Raw genomic sequence first — 15,319 nt, 5'->3', positions numbered from 1 at the left:
GCATGACATGCAGTAGGTGAAAACGTATTACTTTGCATGTTAAGCCAAAGCGTACAATTGATGCGTTCCAATCTAAATCATAATTCCATTATGGAAAGAAAGCTTTCAAAGCGACCTCTGCTGGTGTGATAAGGTTAGCACACGAAATCAACTCTGTTGAAGGCTACCAGAATTAACCATTTCTGGACTGGTCTTTCTGTAGGCAAATTAACTTCTCACTCACTGAAGTTATTCACCCAGCAACATGTTAGTCTTCTTCCATCTTTATACAGTCCTGCAATTGCTAAGACAAATATACTGAAGGTTCGGGAAGAAAATCACTGCACCAGTCAGCTCTCATTGAGACTTTATTGGCTTTATCTCGAGGGTAAAAACTTGAGGAACCAAGGCTACAGAAATCTGGAGGATTTACACTGCAATGCATCAATCTCCCAAAGGTTACGCACACGCACACACAAACATATACATGTACAGCGCTGTCCTGAGCAGAGTGAACTGTATTAACTCTGCTCCAATCACTTCATTAAGTTATCCACCTAAAGCCAAACCCAGAGGACATCCAGTTGTTTCCTTTAAACAGTTGTCAGAGAGAGAGGTTTGTTTTAGGTAGGGTTCACTTTCAGTTCTAAAAGTACATTTCAAAGTGCTTCAGGGTAAATTTGAACTTCATTGAACAAAAAAATCATTAAAATAAAACAAAAACAGTTTCTCCCGATTTAGTGTATTTGACCAGTTTTAAATTAAGGTTTTTACAACATTATTTCAACCAAGTAGTTAATCTTTACAATCAGTCAGGAGTTTGTACAAGATCCTGGAGCTACCAATATGACAAAAGCTTCTCTTCCTGAGTGGTTTTGGATAGTTTATTTTCCACTCCGTCCACACAAACAGTGAACAACAAAGGTGGTGGTGGGGGGGTGGGATAAAACTATTTTGGTGGAGGTGTATAAAATGAAATACAGAAGGTAAAACTACAAGTCCCATCTGTCAGCCTGCCTGTCATAAATAAACAGTATCTACCAGCCATAGCACAGAGGTGTTGCTAAAGCAAACAGGCAACCACTGAGGAAAAACCTGACCTTTATGAGAGCCCTTCCGCCTCTACCAAGACCAGCTAGTTCTATCCCAATCTACCATCACATGATTAATCGGTTTGGAGCGACAGAGGAATTGGTGACTCTTGAATGAATCGGACACACAGATTAATTCATCAAATATATAGCTAACAGCAAGAAAGCAAAAAAACAAAACTACTCCAAGTACAGTACAAGTTCAAAACAACACCAAGACGATCCCCCTCGACGCAGGCACATGGAAGACATGAATGTGCACACATCAGATCATCTAATAATCAAACATGATATAAAAAGAGGGGAACATGGGGAGGGTTGGAGAGGGAGGGGTTGAAAGTATATGAGATGATCCCCCTCTCTTTTATAGGACACTAACCGCCGCTAACGGAACTTCTGCCACCCCCCTCCACAGGCCAGAGGATGGGGCAAACAATGTCAATGCCTGGGAGATTTGGAACACACTAGGATCCCCTTAAGGGATTGCTTGCACAGAAATGATCACTACCACTTTGGCTGATGGTTCCCACTTAACAATGAGGTCTGATACATCCTCCATCGATCCAGATATATAAATAATGTGTCGTCTGTGGTAACTTGGACGTTGAGCCAGCGGGAGTGCGGCGTACGCGCTGGCATGTGCAGAGACGCCTGGCGGAGTGGCGAGGTAGCTCAGTCACGTTCCTCGTCATGCGCTGACATTGGATTGGATATTCTGAGCTCCTCCGCTGTGATGCGGGGAAGCGTCTGGTTGCCTTCCTGCCATCCGCCTCTCTTCACAGTCCAATCGTTCTGTCTTCTACAGTAGTGCATTGAACTAGCCAATGATAAAATATGTGCTATACAGGATTTGAATCCCCAAAAATAAGATGTAAAAAGAGCTATAAAAAAAAAAAACACATTCAGTGCTCACACTGCGAGAACAGTAGTTTCTTTTTTATAAGCCTTTAACTTTTAAACAAGTTTGTTGACTCATCCAGGAAGGGTACTTTCAGTACATTAATTATTATTACCATAACCTGCAGACAATCTTCCTCTATATCCTTTCCTCTTTCTTTGAGTGTTTTTTCTTCTTTTCTTCAGGTAAACCCACAAGGTTACATTCATCTTGGCACAGTAGACTCAAATCAGAGGACGTGAACAACAAATTCGGTGCAATCAAAATGGAGCCATGGGTGTTAATAGACGTTAATTCTTTGTCGGGATTGCTCGTCATGTTTGTTTATGTTTATAATGATTATTTCATGATCAATTTTGTGCTGGGCAGACTAAACGAGCTCAAGGGGAGAAACTGCCCCACCCAGGACTTGTACGTGTAAACCCCACGTGCGGGTGTGTGTAGGTAGTGTTTAGCTTGTGTGTCGGAGTAGTCGTCCCGTGTGACAGGACACTGTTCTGGAATGGGAGCGTCTCTGGGGGATCTTTGCGTCTCTCTCTGTTCTGGTGTTTTATCTTCAGCAGCTGAGGGGAGAGAGGGAGAGGGAGAGGGGGAGAGAGAGAGAGAGAGAGAGAGAGAGAGAGAGAGAGAGAGAGAGAGAGAGAGAGAGAGAGAGAGAGAGAGAGAGAGAGAAAGCGAGTTGTGTTAGAGGTGTGGACAGGCCCGGTGCTGTGTAGACCGGGTTAACAGGAGGATTAGGGCACCGCCTCCTCCCGCACTCACTTCTCCTGCTGCTTGTTGGCTCCGCCTCCTCTGATGCCCACTGCCGGGCTGTTCTGGAAGAATCCGGCCCGGTGGACGTTGGGGTGGGTGGGGGAGGCCACGGGGGGCTGTCCTGGCCGGATGGGTTTGGCTGGGAAGAGGGAGGACAGGGACAACACACAGCGGGGGTTAGACCCAGTCTGGGGACCCAGGTCAGATCAGTCACAGGGACATTAGTCACAGTGTGCTTTGCTTTGGAGTGCCATACATCCACACGGGAAACACACACCCAATGAGAGCAGTCCTCAAAGTCAGTGTGTGCCGGCTGTGCATTCCTTTACCCTTACATACGTGTGTGTGTGTGTGTGTGCCCAGCCTCACCGATCTGAGCGGAGTGGCCCCTCCTGGCCATGTTCTTGGCCCTCACGGCCTCCTTGATGCGGTCCACCTCCGTCTGGTAGCGCTTGCGGTCGCGGGCGGCGTTCTCCTTGGCCTCCTTCAGGGCCGTCTCCAGGGCCTTGACCCGCTCCGCCGTGGCCCGCAGGCGCTTCTCCAGCTTGGGCAGCTCGCAGCGCAGGTCGGCGTTGTCGCGGACCAGCTGGGTGAGGGGGGGGGGGGAGAGTGTTACTGCTGGATCGCTTCAGCTTGGACACCACCGGGAAGCAGTATGCAGTTCACAGAGCACCTGTTTGAAACTAAGCTTACAGTGTGTGTGTGTGTGTGTGTGTGTGTGTGTGTGTGTGTGTGTGTGTGTGTGTGTGTGCATGTACCTGCTTGTGGACCTTGGTGAGCTGTTCCAGGTTGTTCTCCAGGAAGGAGATCTTCTGTTTCTGGGCGGCGCTGCCCCCTGTGTCATCAGAGTCCATCTCAGCACTCTGGACGGACACACAAGACTGGAGTTCAACACTGGGCGACCACAACATCGACATACTGCATTCAACCCAGGTTGAACAAGAAAGCCAGTTATATAGCAAGGCAGAGGCTGTAGGGAGGAACTGATTGAGTCGTCTTTATCTATTGTGACACACTCAAATCAATAGAACTTTGAACCCCCTCTCCCCTCCTCTCATTTTTGCAGTCATTGTAGATTCCAAAACAGTTCATTTTCCACCTCTGGCGATGGCTCAGTCAAAAATAAGCATGTTGTGAAGGGACACGGAACATCGCCGTGAATCCAATGTTGTCATTCCCAGCAGCTGAGAAATCCCATGCTGCCACCTGGCCGCTACGCTAAACTGGCAGGGTGGATCGCATTCTCTCAGATTCCAGAGAAGGATGTTTTCCGACTCGGTTGGGTTTTCCTGTAGGGGGGGGGGGCAGGGGGGGCTCGGTACCTTACCGGGGAATGTGAGCGAGCCCCAACAGCATATTTACATGCGCTGCCTTTGAAGAAGAGCTGACCTAGTTAACGTCACAGACACATCTCCTCCTAAGACTCAGAACAAGTGATGGACATCTAACAGGGTGTGTGTGTGTAGCCTACCCTGCGTCGATGAAGAATGATTGATTCCGTTCCAGTCTTACCACCTTGAGGGAGGATATTTTACAAAGGCAATAATAAATGATGCATGCCTGTGTTTGTTTGTGTGTGTAGACCTGTGTGAGTGTGTGTGTACCTTCTTGACCCTGGTGGCCAGATCCTGGACAAACAGCTTGCGGAGGTTGTGGAGGGTCTGCAGCTCCTTGGCCTGTATGGAGACAGGGAGTTTAGAGAAACACACACACACACACACATGTGCATAGACACACACACACACACACACACACACAGCAACTCACCACTGTCTCCTCCAGTCCTTTCAAGTCCTGTCTGGCCTGCTCCCTTCTATCCTGCATCACCCTGGAAACAACCCAAACACACACAAGTGAGCACACAAACAAACACTTCTATATTGTTGTGTGTGTGTGTGTGTCTGTGTGTGTGTACATACGTGAGCTCGTGCAGCTTGCGGCTCTTCTCCTGGTCGGTGGTCTTCAGCTTCTCGTGCTCCACCCTCAGTCTCTCCTGCTCCAGCATGATCTTCTGGTTCAGACTGGACACACAGCAAACACCAGTAAGCCTTCTGGACTCGGGTTGTGTGTGTGTGTGTGAGTCTACAGGTGTGTGTGTGTGTGTGTGTGAGTCTACAGGTGTGTGTGTGTGTGTGTGTGTGTGAGTCTACAGGTGTGTGTGTGTGTGTTCTTACTCCTGGAGGTCGGTGATGAGCTTCTCCTTGGTGTCCAGTTCATCCCTCAGGTTGCTGATCTGCTTCAGGTGGCTCTCTCTGTGGGACTGGATCTGCTTCTCCACGGCATCCTGACACACACACACACACACACACACACGTTTAACACCACAGGAATCATGCTTTAACCAGCCAAAGGTTGTAAAATCATTGCATTAATTCTTTGGTATAGTCTTTTTGGATGCGTGCTCGTACTTTGACTTCATTGGCTGACTGGACCTCGTTCTCCTTCTCCAAGGTGTGGACTTTCTCTGTGAAGGAGGGAGTTTGTGTCAGTCCCTATATGACCACTTGGTGGCGCCAGCGGAGCGATAAATCAGTTCTCTCTAATCCCCTTCACTGAGATTCACGCATTCAATTCCTGTTGACTTTACTCATCATAAAATCACATCATCAAATCCTCTCATGGTGGAATGTGAGACATGCATTTGAGTTGAATGGGTTTGGGGTTGGATGAGGTGAGTGATGTCAGTCCCTGGAGTGCGGCGGCGTGTTCACCCTGGGCGCTGATCTTGACCAGCTCCTCGTTGAGGGAATCCACGTTCTCCTCCAGCTGCCTCTTCTTCTGCTCCACGTTCTGCAGGTACTCCGTCAGAGACTTGATCTTCGCCTCGTGCTGCAGGCGAGGGGGGGGGGGGGGGGGGGGGAAGACAGGTCAGCACTTGTGGATAGAACATGAATCAGACATCACAACCTGGGTCCCCAAATGCAGAACCGGAGTCGAAATGTAATCTGCGCAACAAACTGTTCCCAGCGCTGTGACTGAGGGCGCGCCCCGCGCGCACGCGCGCGCGCCTATGAGCTTCCAGCCAGCGGTGAGCCGGCCGTTACCTGGGAGATGCGCAGCTGGCAGGCGGCCAGCTCCTTGTCGTTCTCCTCCATCTTCTGGGTGCTGTCGGCCTGCGCGCTCTCCAGCTGCCTGCTGCGCTTCACCAGGGTCTTCACCTCCGACTTCATCTTGCTGATGTAGAGGCGCGCCACCGTGAACTCCTCGTCTATCAGCCCGCTGCTCTCGTGTTGCTGCGCGGGGTGTGTGTGTGTGTGGGGAGAAGTGAGCGGGAAAAATATGCAAGTAAAACATGTCAGGTTTACTGTTCGGCAGACGTGTTGCACAACCATTTGGCTCTTTAAGCTATTGTAGTAATCATCAATGATCAGTGCATGTATAAGAGACGGGTCCCTCCAGGAAGCATGGTTCCAGTAGCATCCCCGTCTCACGCCAGGACTTCCTGGCGGCCCCAGAGACCGACCTTGATGTCGTTGCTGCCAACGGCGATGCCGATCTCCGCCAGGTCCTTGAGCAGCGAGGACATCATCTCCGTCACCCTCTTCTTCTGGTGGTTGGTCATCTCCTTCAGCTTCTGCAGCTCCGAGTCGATGGAGGCCAGGATGCTCTGGAGGAGAGAGGCGCAGGGGAAGGACGGCGTGAGGAGAAAGTTCTAGAGCATCCGTCTAGCTTGGGAGAAGTTCTTCTTGTTTTTGTTTTAGTGGAGTGTGAATGTTGAGGTGGGGGGGTCCCTGTAGCAGAGGGGAGAGGGGAGCAGGGGGAGGGGGGCGGGGGGGCGATTGAAGCTTTTTGAATCGGTCTCTCACCGACTTCTGGTTGAGCTCCTCGCTGAGAGCCTCGAACTCCTTGGTCTTGTCCTCCACCTCCTGGCTCTTCTGGTCGTAGTTGACGGCCAGCTCCTCCAATGCCTGCAGCACCTCCTTCACCTCGTCCTTGGACGCCTCGTTCTCCGCCTGCAGGCGGTTCAGCTCCCCCTGCAGGTTGGTGTGGTCGCGCCGCGACGAGGCCAGCAGCTGGGGGGGGGGGGGGGGGGGGGATCATGCCGTTCATGACACACCAGCTAAGGTAGCATCGCCTCGGCCTTTCTAACTCGATAGACGCGGCCCAAAACTCAGGACCTATGTGGATCTCAGGTGTATGCTTCTGTGTGGGATGAGAGCCAGACTCCAGACCCCTCATGGAGAGCTGCTGTGCCCCCCTGTGGAGGAACTAACAGGCTCACTAATAACAGACTGATGGGGTTGATGGGGGACAGAGGCTAGGACTGGTGGGGGGGGGGGGGCGTGTGTGTGTGGGAGGAAGAGGGCTAACCTCCTCCTGGTCCAGCATCTGCTGCTTCAGTTTCTCGGCCAGCTGGCTCTGCTGGTTGATCTCATCATCCTGAACACAAGGAGGGGTGGAAGAGAGGGGGGGAGAGAGAGAGAGAGAGAGAGAGAGAGAGAGAGAGAGAGAGAGAGAGAGAGAGAGAGAGAGAGAGAGAGAGAGAGAGAGAGAGAGAGAGAGAGAGAGAGAGAGAGAGAGAGGACACACCGGTGGATGACACGTCTTGGGATAATTAACAGCTGCTCGGAACATGTCGTCGTCCTTCAGGTGAAAGAATTTAAACCCTGACAACTACTCCAGACTGCCCCCCCCCCCTCCTCCTCCTCCCACCTTGTCATCCAGCTGCTTGTACAGCTTGGCCAGCTCCGCCTCGCACTTCTCCTTCTCGGCGTCGGTGAGCCGCACCCCCGGGATCCCCGCGGGCGAGGGCGCCATCTTCTCGTTGTTCACCACGTTGTCCAGAGCCTGGACCTCGGCGTGGGCCTTCTCCTTGTCGAACTGCTCCTCCACCGGCACACTCTCGCCTGCAGGGAGGGGCGACACGCATGAACAGGCGACAACATAGCCGCGCAGACCCTGTGCGTGTCTAATAAGAAGCGGCCGTAAGCAGACAAAAGATTCTTTCTTTGGTATCCAGGCAACAAGTTGGTCTGATTTCCTGTTTGAGCCCAAGAGAGGACGACCATGACTCGGCGATAAAGTCACTCTAGTTCTGCTGAGAATAGGGGACCAAATACAGGCGGAGAGGGGCGTTTGTTTCGAGGTGGCCGGCCTCCCCATCCCATCCAGGCTTGGGGGAGAGGGGGGGGGGTGTTAGCGCTCACCGTTCCTCCAGCGGTTGAGCTCGCTCTCCAGCCAGGTGACGGTGCTGCGCAGGCTCTTGTTCTTCTCCTTCTCCCTCTCGTACTTCTTCTTCCACTGCTCGGCCGTCAGCTCCACGTTCAGACACACCGTGTTCTTGATGGTCTTCGCTCTGAGGGGAACACACACACACGGTATATGTGAGCGGAAGGGAGCGGTAGGGGCACGTGAAGGTTTCCGTGGCAGGCTGTGCGTGTGAGTGTGTCATGTGTGTTCCAGGCCCCGTGGGCACACCTCTGTCCGAACATGAGGGTGGACTTGGACTCAGACTCGTTGTAGGAGGAGGGGGAGCAGCAGATGACGATGGTGGTCCGACAGTTGCCCCCCAGGGAGTCCTGCAGGATACGGGTCATCTTGCTGTCTCTGTAGGGGATATAGGACTGGGGGGGGGGGGGGGGGTTGGGTTAGAACAGCCTCCAGAGTGCAGTTACTGGTAGCTATGGAGCAGTTCTCGCAACCGTGGATTTATATCTTGTGAGCAAAGCTTTCCTAAAACCTGCTAGCAATACTGCGTTTTGGATTCTGTACACCAATGCGATCTCACCGTGCCTTCTGCCAGCGCTGAGATCACATTGCCCAGCGATGACAGCGACTTGTTGATGTTTTTCGCTTCGTCCAGAACGGCACCCTCTGCTCCGGTTTTACTGACCTGCGCTCATGCACCGGACACACAGAGTAAGAAACAAACACAAATGTCGAACGCACGAACACAGCGTCTCACATACACACAGTCACACACAAGGTCACATGCACACAGCATCACACACACACACACACACACAGTCACACATTATTTTAGGCAAGCAGCACAGACCCAACAAACAGGTCCTTGTGACAACTCTAGAACTTAGATCATATCATCTGAGAGAAGATGGACATTTACAACCTGCAGATAAAGACCCTCGACACACAGGGAACACGTTCTGAACACCACCAGATAAAGGAGGAGTCAATAAGAACCGTGGATGATAAGTTGTGACAGTAACCAGATTATGACAAGAGGGTGACAAGAGAATGTTAATGTCTTTGGTGGGAGCTTAATGCCATCCTTGGCTTATCGTCAACTTATTTGATGAGGAGATTATGAAGACGTGTGCATGTGTGAGGGGAGGCAGCAGGCGCTTCCAGCTCCTGTACCTGCATGTCCGTGCGGTGAGCTAGCTAAGGATGCTAACACATCCCCTTGTTGAGGGGTTGTGGTCTCTAAGGGGAAAGGGCGTGTGAACACGGAGTGTCTGTGTGATGAAATGGCGTTCGGAGGCAGAAAAATGAGAAGAAAAAAAAACTGGCTCCTACTTTTTCGCTCCCGGCCAGATCGACGAGGTAGAGTTTGCCGCTGAGCTTCTGCTCAGTCTGAGTGTTCTCCTGCTTCACGTTGATGAGGAAGATGCTGTGACTGCGGGAGCTGTGCTCGTTCATGTCTACGACACACACACACACACACGCGCGCGCACACGATAGGAGTTGAGGGCCTCTATCCAGTCACTTTATTCATGCAACATTTCTTCAGTGTTTACCGAGTGGCTGGATGGAACATAGTACGAGTAGGGATAAGCTAGGCCTCCACTTCCGGAGAGTCAGGAGATGTGGTGAGGTGGAACCCATGAGAGACAGCAGGGGCTGGGGGGCTGAGGTTGGAATACGGGATGTTTGTGGAGGTTTGTGGGAGACGGGGGAGGGGGGTGCTCACTTGTGACGGCCACGTGCCTGTTGGACTTGCCCTCATCGATGGTGTCCATGACCTCCTCAGGGCTGCATACGAATCGCTCGGTACACCCCTGGAGACAAGGGCCACACAAGGAACCACTGTTTTCAACGGGCACAGCAATATTGGCTTCCACAATGGGATGATTATTATTGGGATATGGGAGGAGGGGGGAGGGGGACTGTGTTGTTGGGTAACGTTGACGATCAATGAGAACACTAAAATGAAGACCTTTACTTCTACCCCGTCATGCACTCATGTTCTGCGTGTGATATCTAGGCGCAGACTTTCCAGTAAACCAGGCTGTACTCGGGGTTCCTATAAAAGGAGGTTCTCACCTTGACGTACGGCACCCTGTTTTTGTCCTCGTGCACAGACAGGTTGGTCTTTGATACTGTGGATGAGGGGAGTCAGATGAAGACACTGTGTTTCACGGTTATTACGTGTTTCATGGGGTTGGATTGTCTTGACTGTTAACATCGAAGGCCTCAACAGTATGTAGGACTAGTACAAGAAAAGAACTAGGGACAAATGCTTAGTGACAGAGCGCTTACATACCATCCAGCAAGTCCCTGATCTTGTCCAAGTAAATCTCAAAATAGGAGACCTGTAAAGGAGAGATTTGGTTACCGAACAACTAAGAGTAGCAGACTTCCTACGTGGGCTTCCTAACAATCTTCAGGTCTATGCTATCAATGCTAACTTGCCGTACCTTGATATGAAACTCCAGGTTCTCGTCCATGGAGTAGATATAGTTGAAGATGTCCTGGACGATCCTGGGGATGATGCCCATACCATCTTGATCATGGAGGTTCCCCTGTACAGACCCCAGACATATCATTAACCATCTGTAGGTTCACTTTGTAGTAGGAGTCCAGTAACACTACTGGTTACTGGAAGAACCAACCACATTAGAAACAACAGCGGCTAACTCGTAGCTAGCCCTAGCGCTGACCTCCATTGTGTGCGTTTTCCCAGAGGAGGTCTGCCCATAGGCAAATATGGTACCGTTGTAGCCATCCAGGACATCTGTAGAGGAAGAGGATATGGAAATGATTGGAGTGCTAGTGTGAGGGCAGGCCAAACCAATGAGTTCTGGAATTTGTCTACTGTCACCTTGACACCAGCGTTTGCTGCTAAAGTTACCAAACTTGTGCGTGGGTAACCCAGGCATACCTTTGACGATCTTCTGAGCGCACGCCTCGTACACTTGCTCCTGCGACGTGTTGGACTGCAACACACGGTCAAACATGTACGGTTTGCCCTGGAGACGAAAACAATTAGGTCAAAAATGATTTAGAAAAGACAAGACAATAAGTAGGTCCAACTCAGAGGCCCAGTTTCCCAGACATGGATTAAGCCTTGTCCTAGCCAAAACACTTTTTTCAATGGAGATCTTCATTGAATTTTCTCTTTCTTTAGGACTAGGTTAATCCATGTCTGGGAAACTGGGCCATAGTCACCTTGACCTAAGCATAAAATAGCCCACTCACCCTTCCTATTTGCCATGTCATACTGTGCCTCCAACCTTTATGTCTATATCTACACAACCCCCACTACAAAAAACGTACGTGTCGAACAACTCAAACCGCAATGGAAGTGTACAGGTACGCCATTAATAGTCTGACCATTAGCCGTCTAGTTGCTGGCTCTTGAGAACCACTGACAGACCACTTTCACAAGGCAAACACTCATTCCAAATCAGGTTAGTCAGTGAGGAGATGGAGATCTACAGTCTAACCTTTCTAAGAGCTCTGACAAGACCAGAGTAATACCCAGAGACAGCTAGCCTATAAACATCCCCATCTGTGTCTGTTTAATATGCAAAGGGTCTTACTGGCTGCAACAACAGACGCTGATGTGCGTCTGTATAGTCTAGTCTAAATTAGACAAAGGGACAAAAACAAGGAGCTAAACAGAAGGATTCTTCATGATAGGCTTAGAGATGTGTCGTACAGACAGCAAGAAGACAGACTGGAAGAGAGGGAGATTTGTGTTTGCTGATTCTGAAGCTGTGTTCAGGCCTGGGAAGCCACGGAACACAGCAGCGGGCCGGGCCAGGGGTGGTCTGGTGGGATTTAGGGACAGCATGAGAAGGCCCCATCAAAGCCTTGTCTTGGCAGTACATAGGCCTACTGCATACGCTGATTCAGCAAGACTTACCACAACCAAAGCTGCAGCACAGATGCAGGTGGCTCAGTCTAAGCTGAAGGCACAGGAGGAAGAGGTGCAAAGAATTTCTCTGAGATGATGCATCGACCGTGCCGACGAGAAACAAGCTGTTCCCCTGCCTGCAGCCAGCCTGCTAGGTGGTGGACTGTTAACCAGGCACAGCCTGCTAGGTGGTGGACTGTTACCCAGGCACAGCCTGCTAGGTGGAGGACCGTTACCCAGGCACAGCCTGCTAGGTGGAGGACCGTTACCCAGACACAGCCTGCTAGGTGGAGGACCGTTACCCAGGCACAGCCTGCTAGGTGGAGGACCGTTACCCAGGCACAGCCTGCTAGGTGGAGGACCGTTACCCAGGCACAGCCTGCTAGGTGGAGGACCGTTACCCAGACACAGCCTGCTAGGTGGAGGACCGTTACCCAGACACAGCCTGCTAGGTGGAGGACCGTTACCCAGACACAGCCTGCTAGGTGGTGGACTGTTACCCAGGCACAGCCTGCTAAGTGGTGGACTGTCACCCAGACACAGCCTGCTAGGTGGTGGACTGTTACCCAGGCACAGCCTGCTAGGTGGTGGACTGTCACCCAGACACAGCCTGCTAGGTGGTGGACTGTTACCCAGGCACAGCCTGCTAGGTGGTGGACATGGAGGAGAAGAAGAACTCTGGTTGTGAATGACATCTGCAAAATGTCTTTCTGATGTGTGCGATTTCTGTAGGGACCTCCCTGGTGCGCTTACATGCATGTGCACCCACACAGAGCCCCTGGCAAGCTCCTATCTCCCAGCCTATCAGCAGGTCTGTGCCTGATATGCAAGGCAGCATTTGGGTAGTCTGTTGCCAGAAGTAAAAAAGTGGGATTACCAGAGGCTGGACATCACATGGACTGAAGGTTAGAGTGGTCAACATTATTTAAATAAATTCAACAACTGACAGTGAACAATCATGGGGGGGAAGTCAACATCAGCTAAAGAAAGCCTGACTTGAACTGTCAGTGATTCCCATTGTTCTGGGTAAAGGAATTTATCCAGCACCAGGGTTATCTATTTAAAGACAAATGGGGTCAAATAAATGTTCCACTCCTATTACAGTATTATCCCGTAATACCCCATAGTTCCTCACCTCATAATAGCACCACACCCCTCAACCATCCAGTTGTTCTCACTGACTGTGTCTGTGCAGATGATACCTAAAAGTATCATCTGTCAGAGGTTGGACAAAACCAGTTTCTTTCCACATTCATGCCTCAATGTAAAGGATGAAGAATATCCTGGATTCATAGAATATTTACTGCAGAGCCCTCAAGTTGTGACAAGTTTTGCAATCCCCTATAGGTAAAGGCTTAGTTAAGTACATAGTCTCACACAACTTCCATTTAATTGAAAGCCATTGAGATGCATGCCACACCCTTCAGAACATAGTCTAGCACAAACCAAATGTTGTCTTTAGGTGTCTGACTGGAGTTTGAGTTTCAAAGCACCCATTTATATAACACTCCGAGGGTTGGGCTTTGGTTGAGGTAACGTTTTTCTTAGGAACGTGGAAAGTTTGACCATGAAGTTTGACCCAGCTAACAATTTTACGATTATGACTGGAGTCATGTGTAATTGTAAGGGCGTGTGACCTAGCCAAAGAAATTGAGATAGATTTCTATTTTAAATGCATTACTATTCTTCTACCTCGCTTTATGTTTTCTCAAGATACTCTGCTTGCATAAAACACAAAGAGAAGTAGGCCTACTTTGTTGTAGAAGTTAAGGCAATGAAGCTGTCAATTAATGTATGTGATGATTGCGTCTTCAACGTGACCGTGCCCATATGTCATGTGTCAACTGAGAGTAGTTAGCCAGTTAGCTAACTAGCCTAAGGTTACCAAGACCAGCCAAAACAACTTCGTTAACTCTTATTTGATGAGACTGTCTAGTCTTATTTCAATGTGATACATTCTCTAGCTAGCTAGCTAGTAGTTGTTGGAGACGTCGGGCCCGTGCGATGATGACAAGCTAGCTAGCTAGTCAACTAGCTAACATAAACTGGGACCATGTAGCCTTCGCTTTCTAAATTTTTCTAGCAAAGTCAAAGTATTGCTTCCTCGCCAGTTAGCCATCTAATTAACAGGCTAAAGTTGCCATGTCTGAAAAGAATGATCCCTCGAACGTCATTAAATCGATTAATGTTTCAGATGGTAGTTGTCAAATTGTCCTTGTAGTAATCTAGCTTACAGTAGCTGCTGTAGGTGCTGTTGTGTAGGCTAAACTAGCAAGCTAACTTTCTATTTCTATCGTATTAATTTGTTTTATCCAAACAATTTCTTGTCACTTGATCATTCAGGGTGGGGTACGGACTGTCAATATCCATACAGTAAACTTAAGAAAAATATGGGTGCATTTTTTATGAAATATCCATAGGGTCACCTACTACTGTACAAGCTAAGCTACAACTAAGCGAAGCAACTGCTAGCTAGCAGGGTGGCAAAAGACTTACCCCAAGTTGTACACTGTCCTCCCCCTGAAACTTGGGGATATATTTGTCCCCTCTCGTCACCTCCGAACTGTTCAATGGCCTAAAACGGCACATCACTTTGATGGTGCATTCGGCCGGGTCCGCCATCTTCGCCTACGTCCACGGATGAACTTACAAGACCGATCCGGCTGCAACACAACAGTACTGCTTGCTATCAATATCTGGCTACAACAAGACAAGTCCTGAGGCAAACCGAGGACGCACCCCTGAAAGCTTCAATGATGGGCTCGGTCTTTCCTGTTCTCTGACTTGGTCAACTCCAGAGAAAAAATATCAATTACAAGTAAATTTCCACACAAATGTGGAAGACATAATGATGCAGCGCCAGCCGACAGTCCGGTCTCGATCCCGTCCTGTCGTGCTCCACTGGATCCACTCACCCAGGCCAGGGTGATCTGAATGTCCCGATGACGTCAGCTCGAGGTCCCACAAGAACAACAAACTGAGTGATCAGGTAAGTTTATTATATTAACCAACTTACATTTGTGTTTCTCAATGTTGTTTAAGGATTTGTTGTTTGGTTTCTATTATTAGCATTAAAATTGAAGAAAATAATGAGTATTATATTCTACATTTGTTGTTGCTACTTGCCAAATTTCGAAATTCATGGAAGAAACTATAGTCATCAAAAGCCGTAATTTGTTTTTTTTAAAGTGATCTGCAACACTATGCTACCTCTTTAAGTTATTTTGTTAAACTTTGATACACATTGTATTTGTATATTCTTTTGGCACTTCTCGCTTATATTTGTATGTGTTACTTTTATTAAGTTTGTGCACATTTGATATCTTTCTATACCTTTCCTTGGCAATAAAACAAACAAACAAACTGTGTGGTCAGTCAAAACCTGTTGGTAGTTCTTAATGTCCTCCACCTTACCCCCACTGCCGTACACCCACCGACAACAACCTCATGGTGGCAGTCCTGTCATTATCAGCTGTATGCACAGCAGGCTTATCACAGGACCCCACTGTGCATCCCTGTTCTGCCTGCTCTGTCTCACGGTAGCAAACAGGGAAA

General features: G+C 49.4%; 1 protein-coding gene across 1 annotated transcript; it reads right to left on the bottom strand.

Moving 5' to 3' along the window:
• Positions 1 to 334: 334 nt before the first annotated feature.
• Positions 335 to 14,687, bottom strand: LOC134034677 (kinesin-1 heavy chain). The gene is made up of 26 exons (XM_062479192.1): positions 14,261 to 14,687; positions 10,787 to 10,874; positions 10,566 to 10,639; positions 10,323 to 10,427; positions 10,169 to 10,217; positions 9,949 to 10,004; positions 9,596 to 9,683; positions 9,202 to 9,326; positions 8,450 to 8,554; positions 8,140 to 8,285; positions 7,869 to 8,017; positions 7,375 to 7,568; positions 7,033 to 7,101; positions 6,528 to 6,734; positions 6,185 to 6,328; positions 5,766 to 5,954; positions 5,433 to 5,550; positions 5,130 to 5,185; positions 4,896 to 5,005; positions 4,641 to 4,742; positions 4,489 to 4,549; positions 4,326 to 4,397; positions 3,480 to 3,584; positions 3,091 to 3,307; positions 2,731 to 2,860; positions 335 to 2,531 (listed from the first exon to the last, which is right to left on the bottom strand). The coding sequence occupies exons 1-26, from the start codon at positions 14,384 to 14,386 to the stop codon at positions 2,525 to 2,527; spliced, it is 2,892 nt and encodes a 963-aa protein (XP_062335176.1). The 5' UTR covers positions 14,387 to 14,687; the 3' UTR covers positions 335 to 2,524.
• Between the last annotated feature and the right edge of the window lie 632 nt (positions 14,688 to 15,319).

This window comes from Osmerus eperlanus, chromosome 15, assembly GCF_963692335.1.
Source record: "Osmerus eperlanus chromosome 15, fOsmEpe2.1, whole genome shotgun sequence".
Classification (NCBI taxonomy): Eukaryota; Metazoa; Chordata; class Actinopteri; order Osmeriformes; family Osmeridae; genus Osmerus; species Osmerus eperlanus.
The sequence above is the reverse complement of the archived record's forward strand: the minus strand, read 5'-3'. Positions and strand labels throughout refer to the sequence as shown.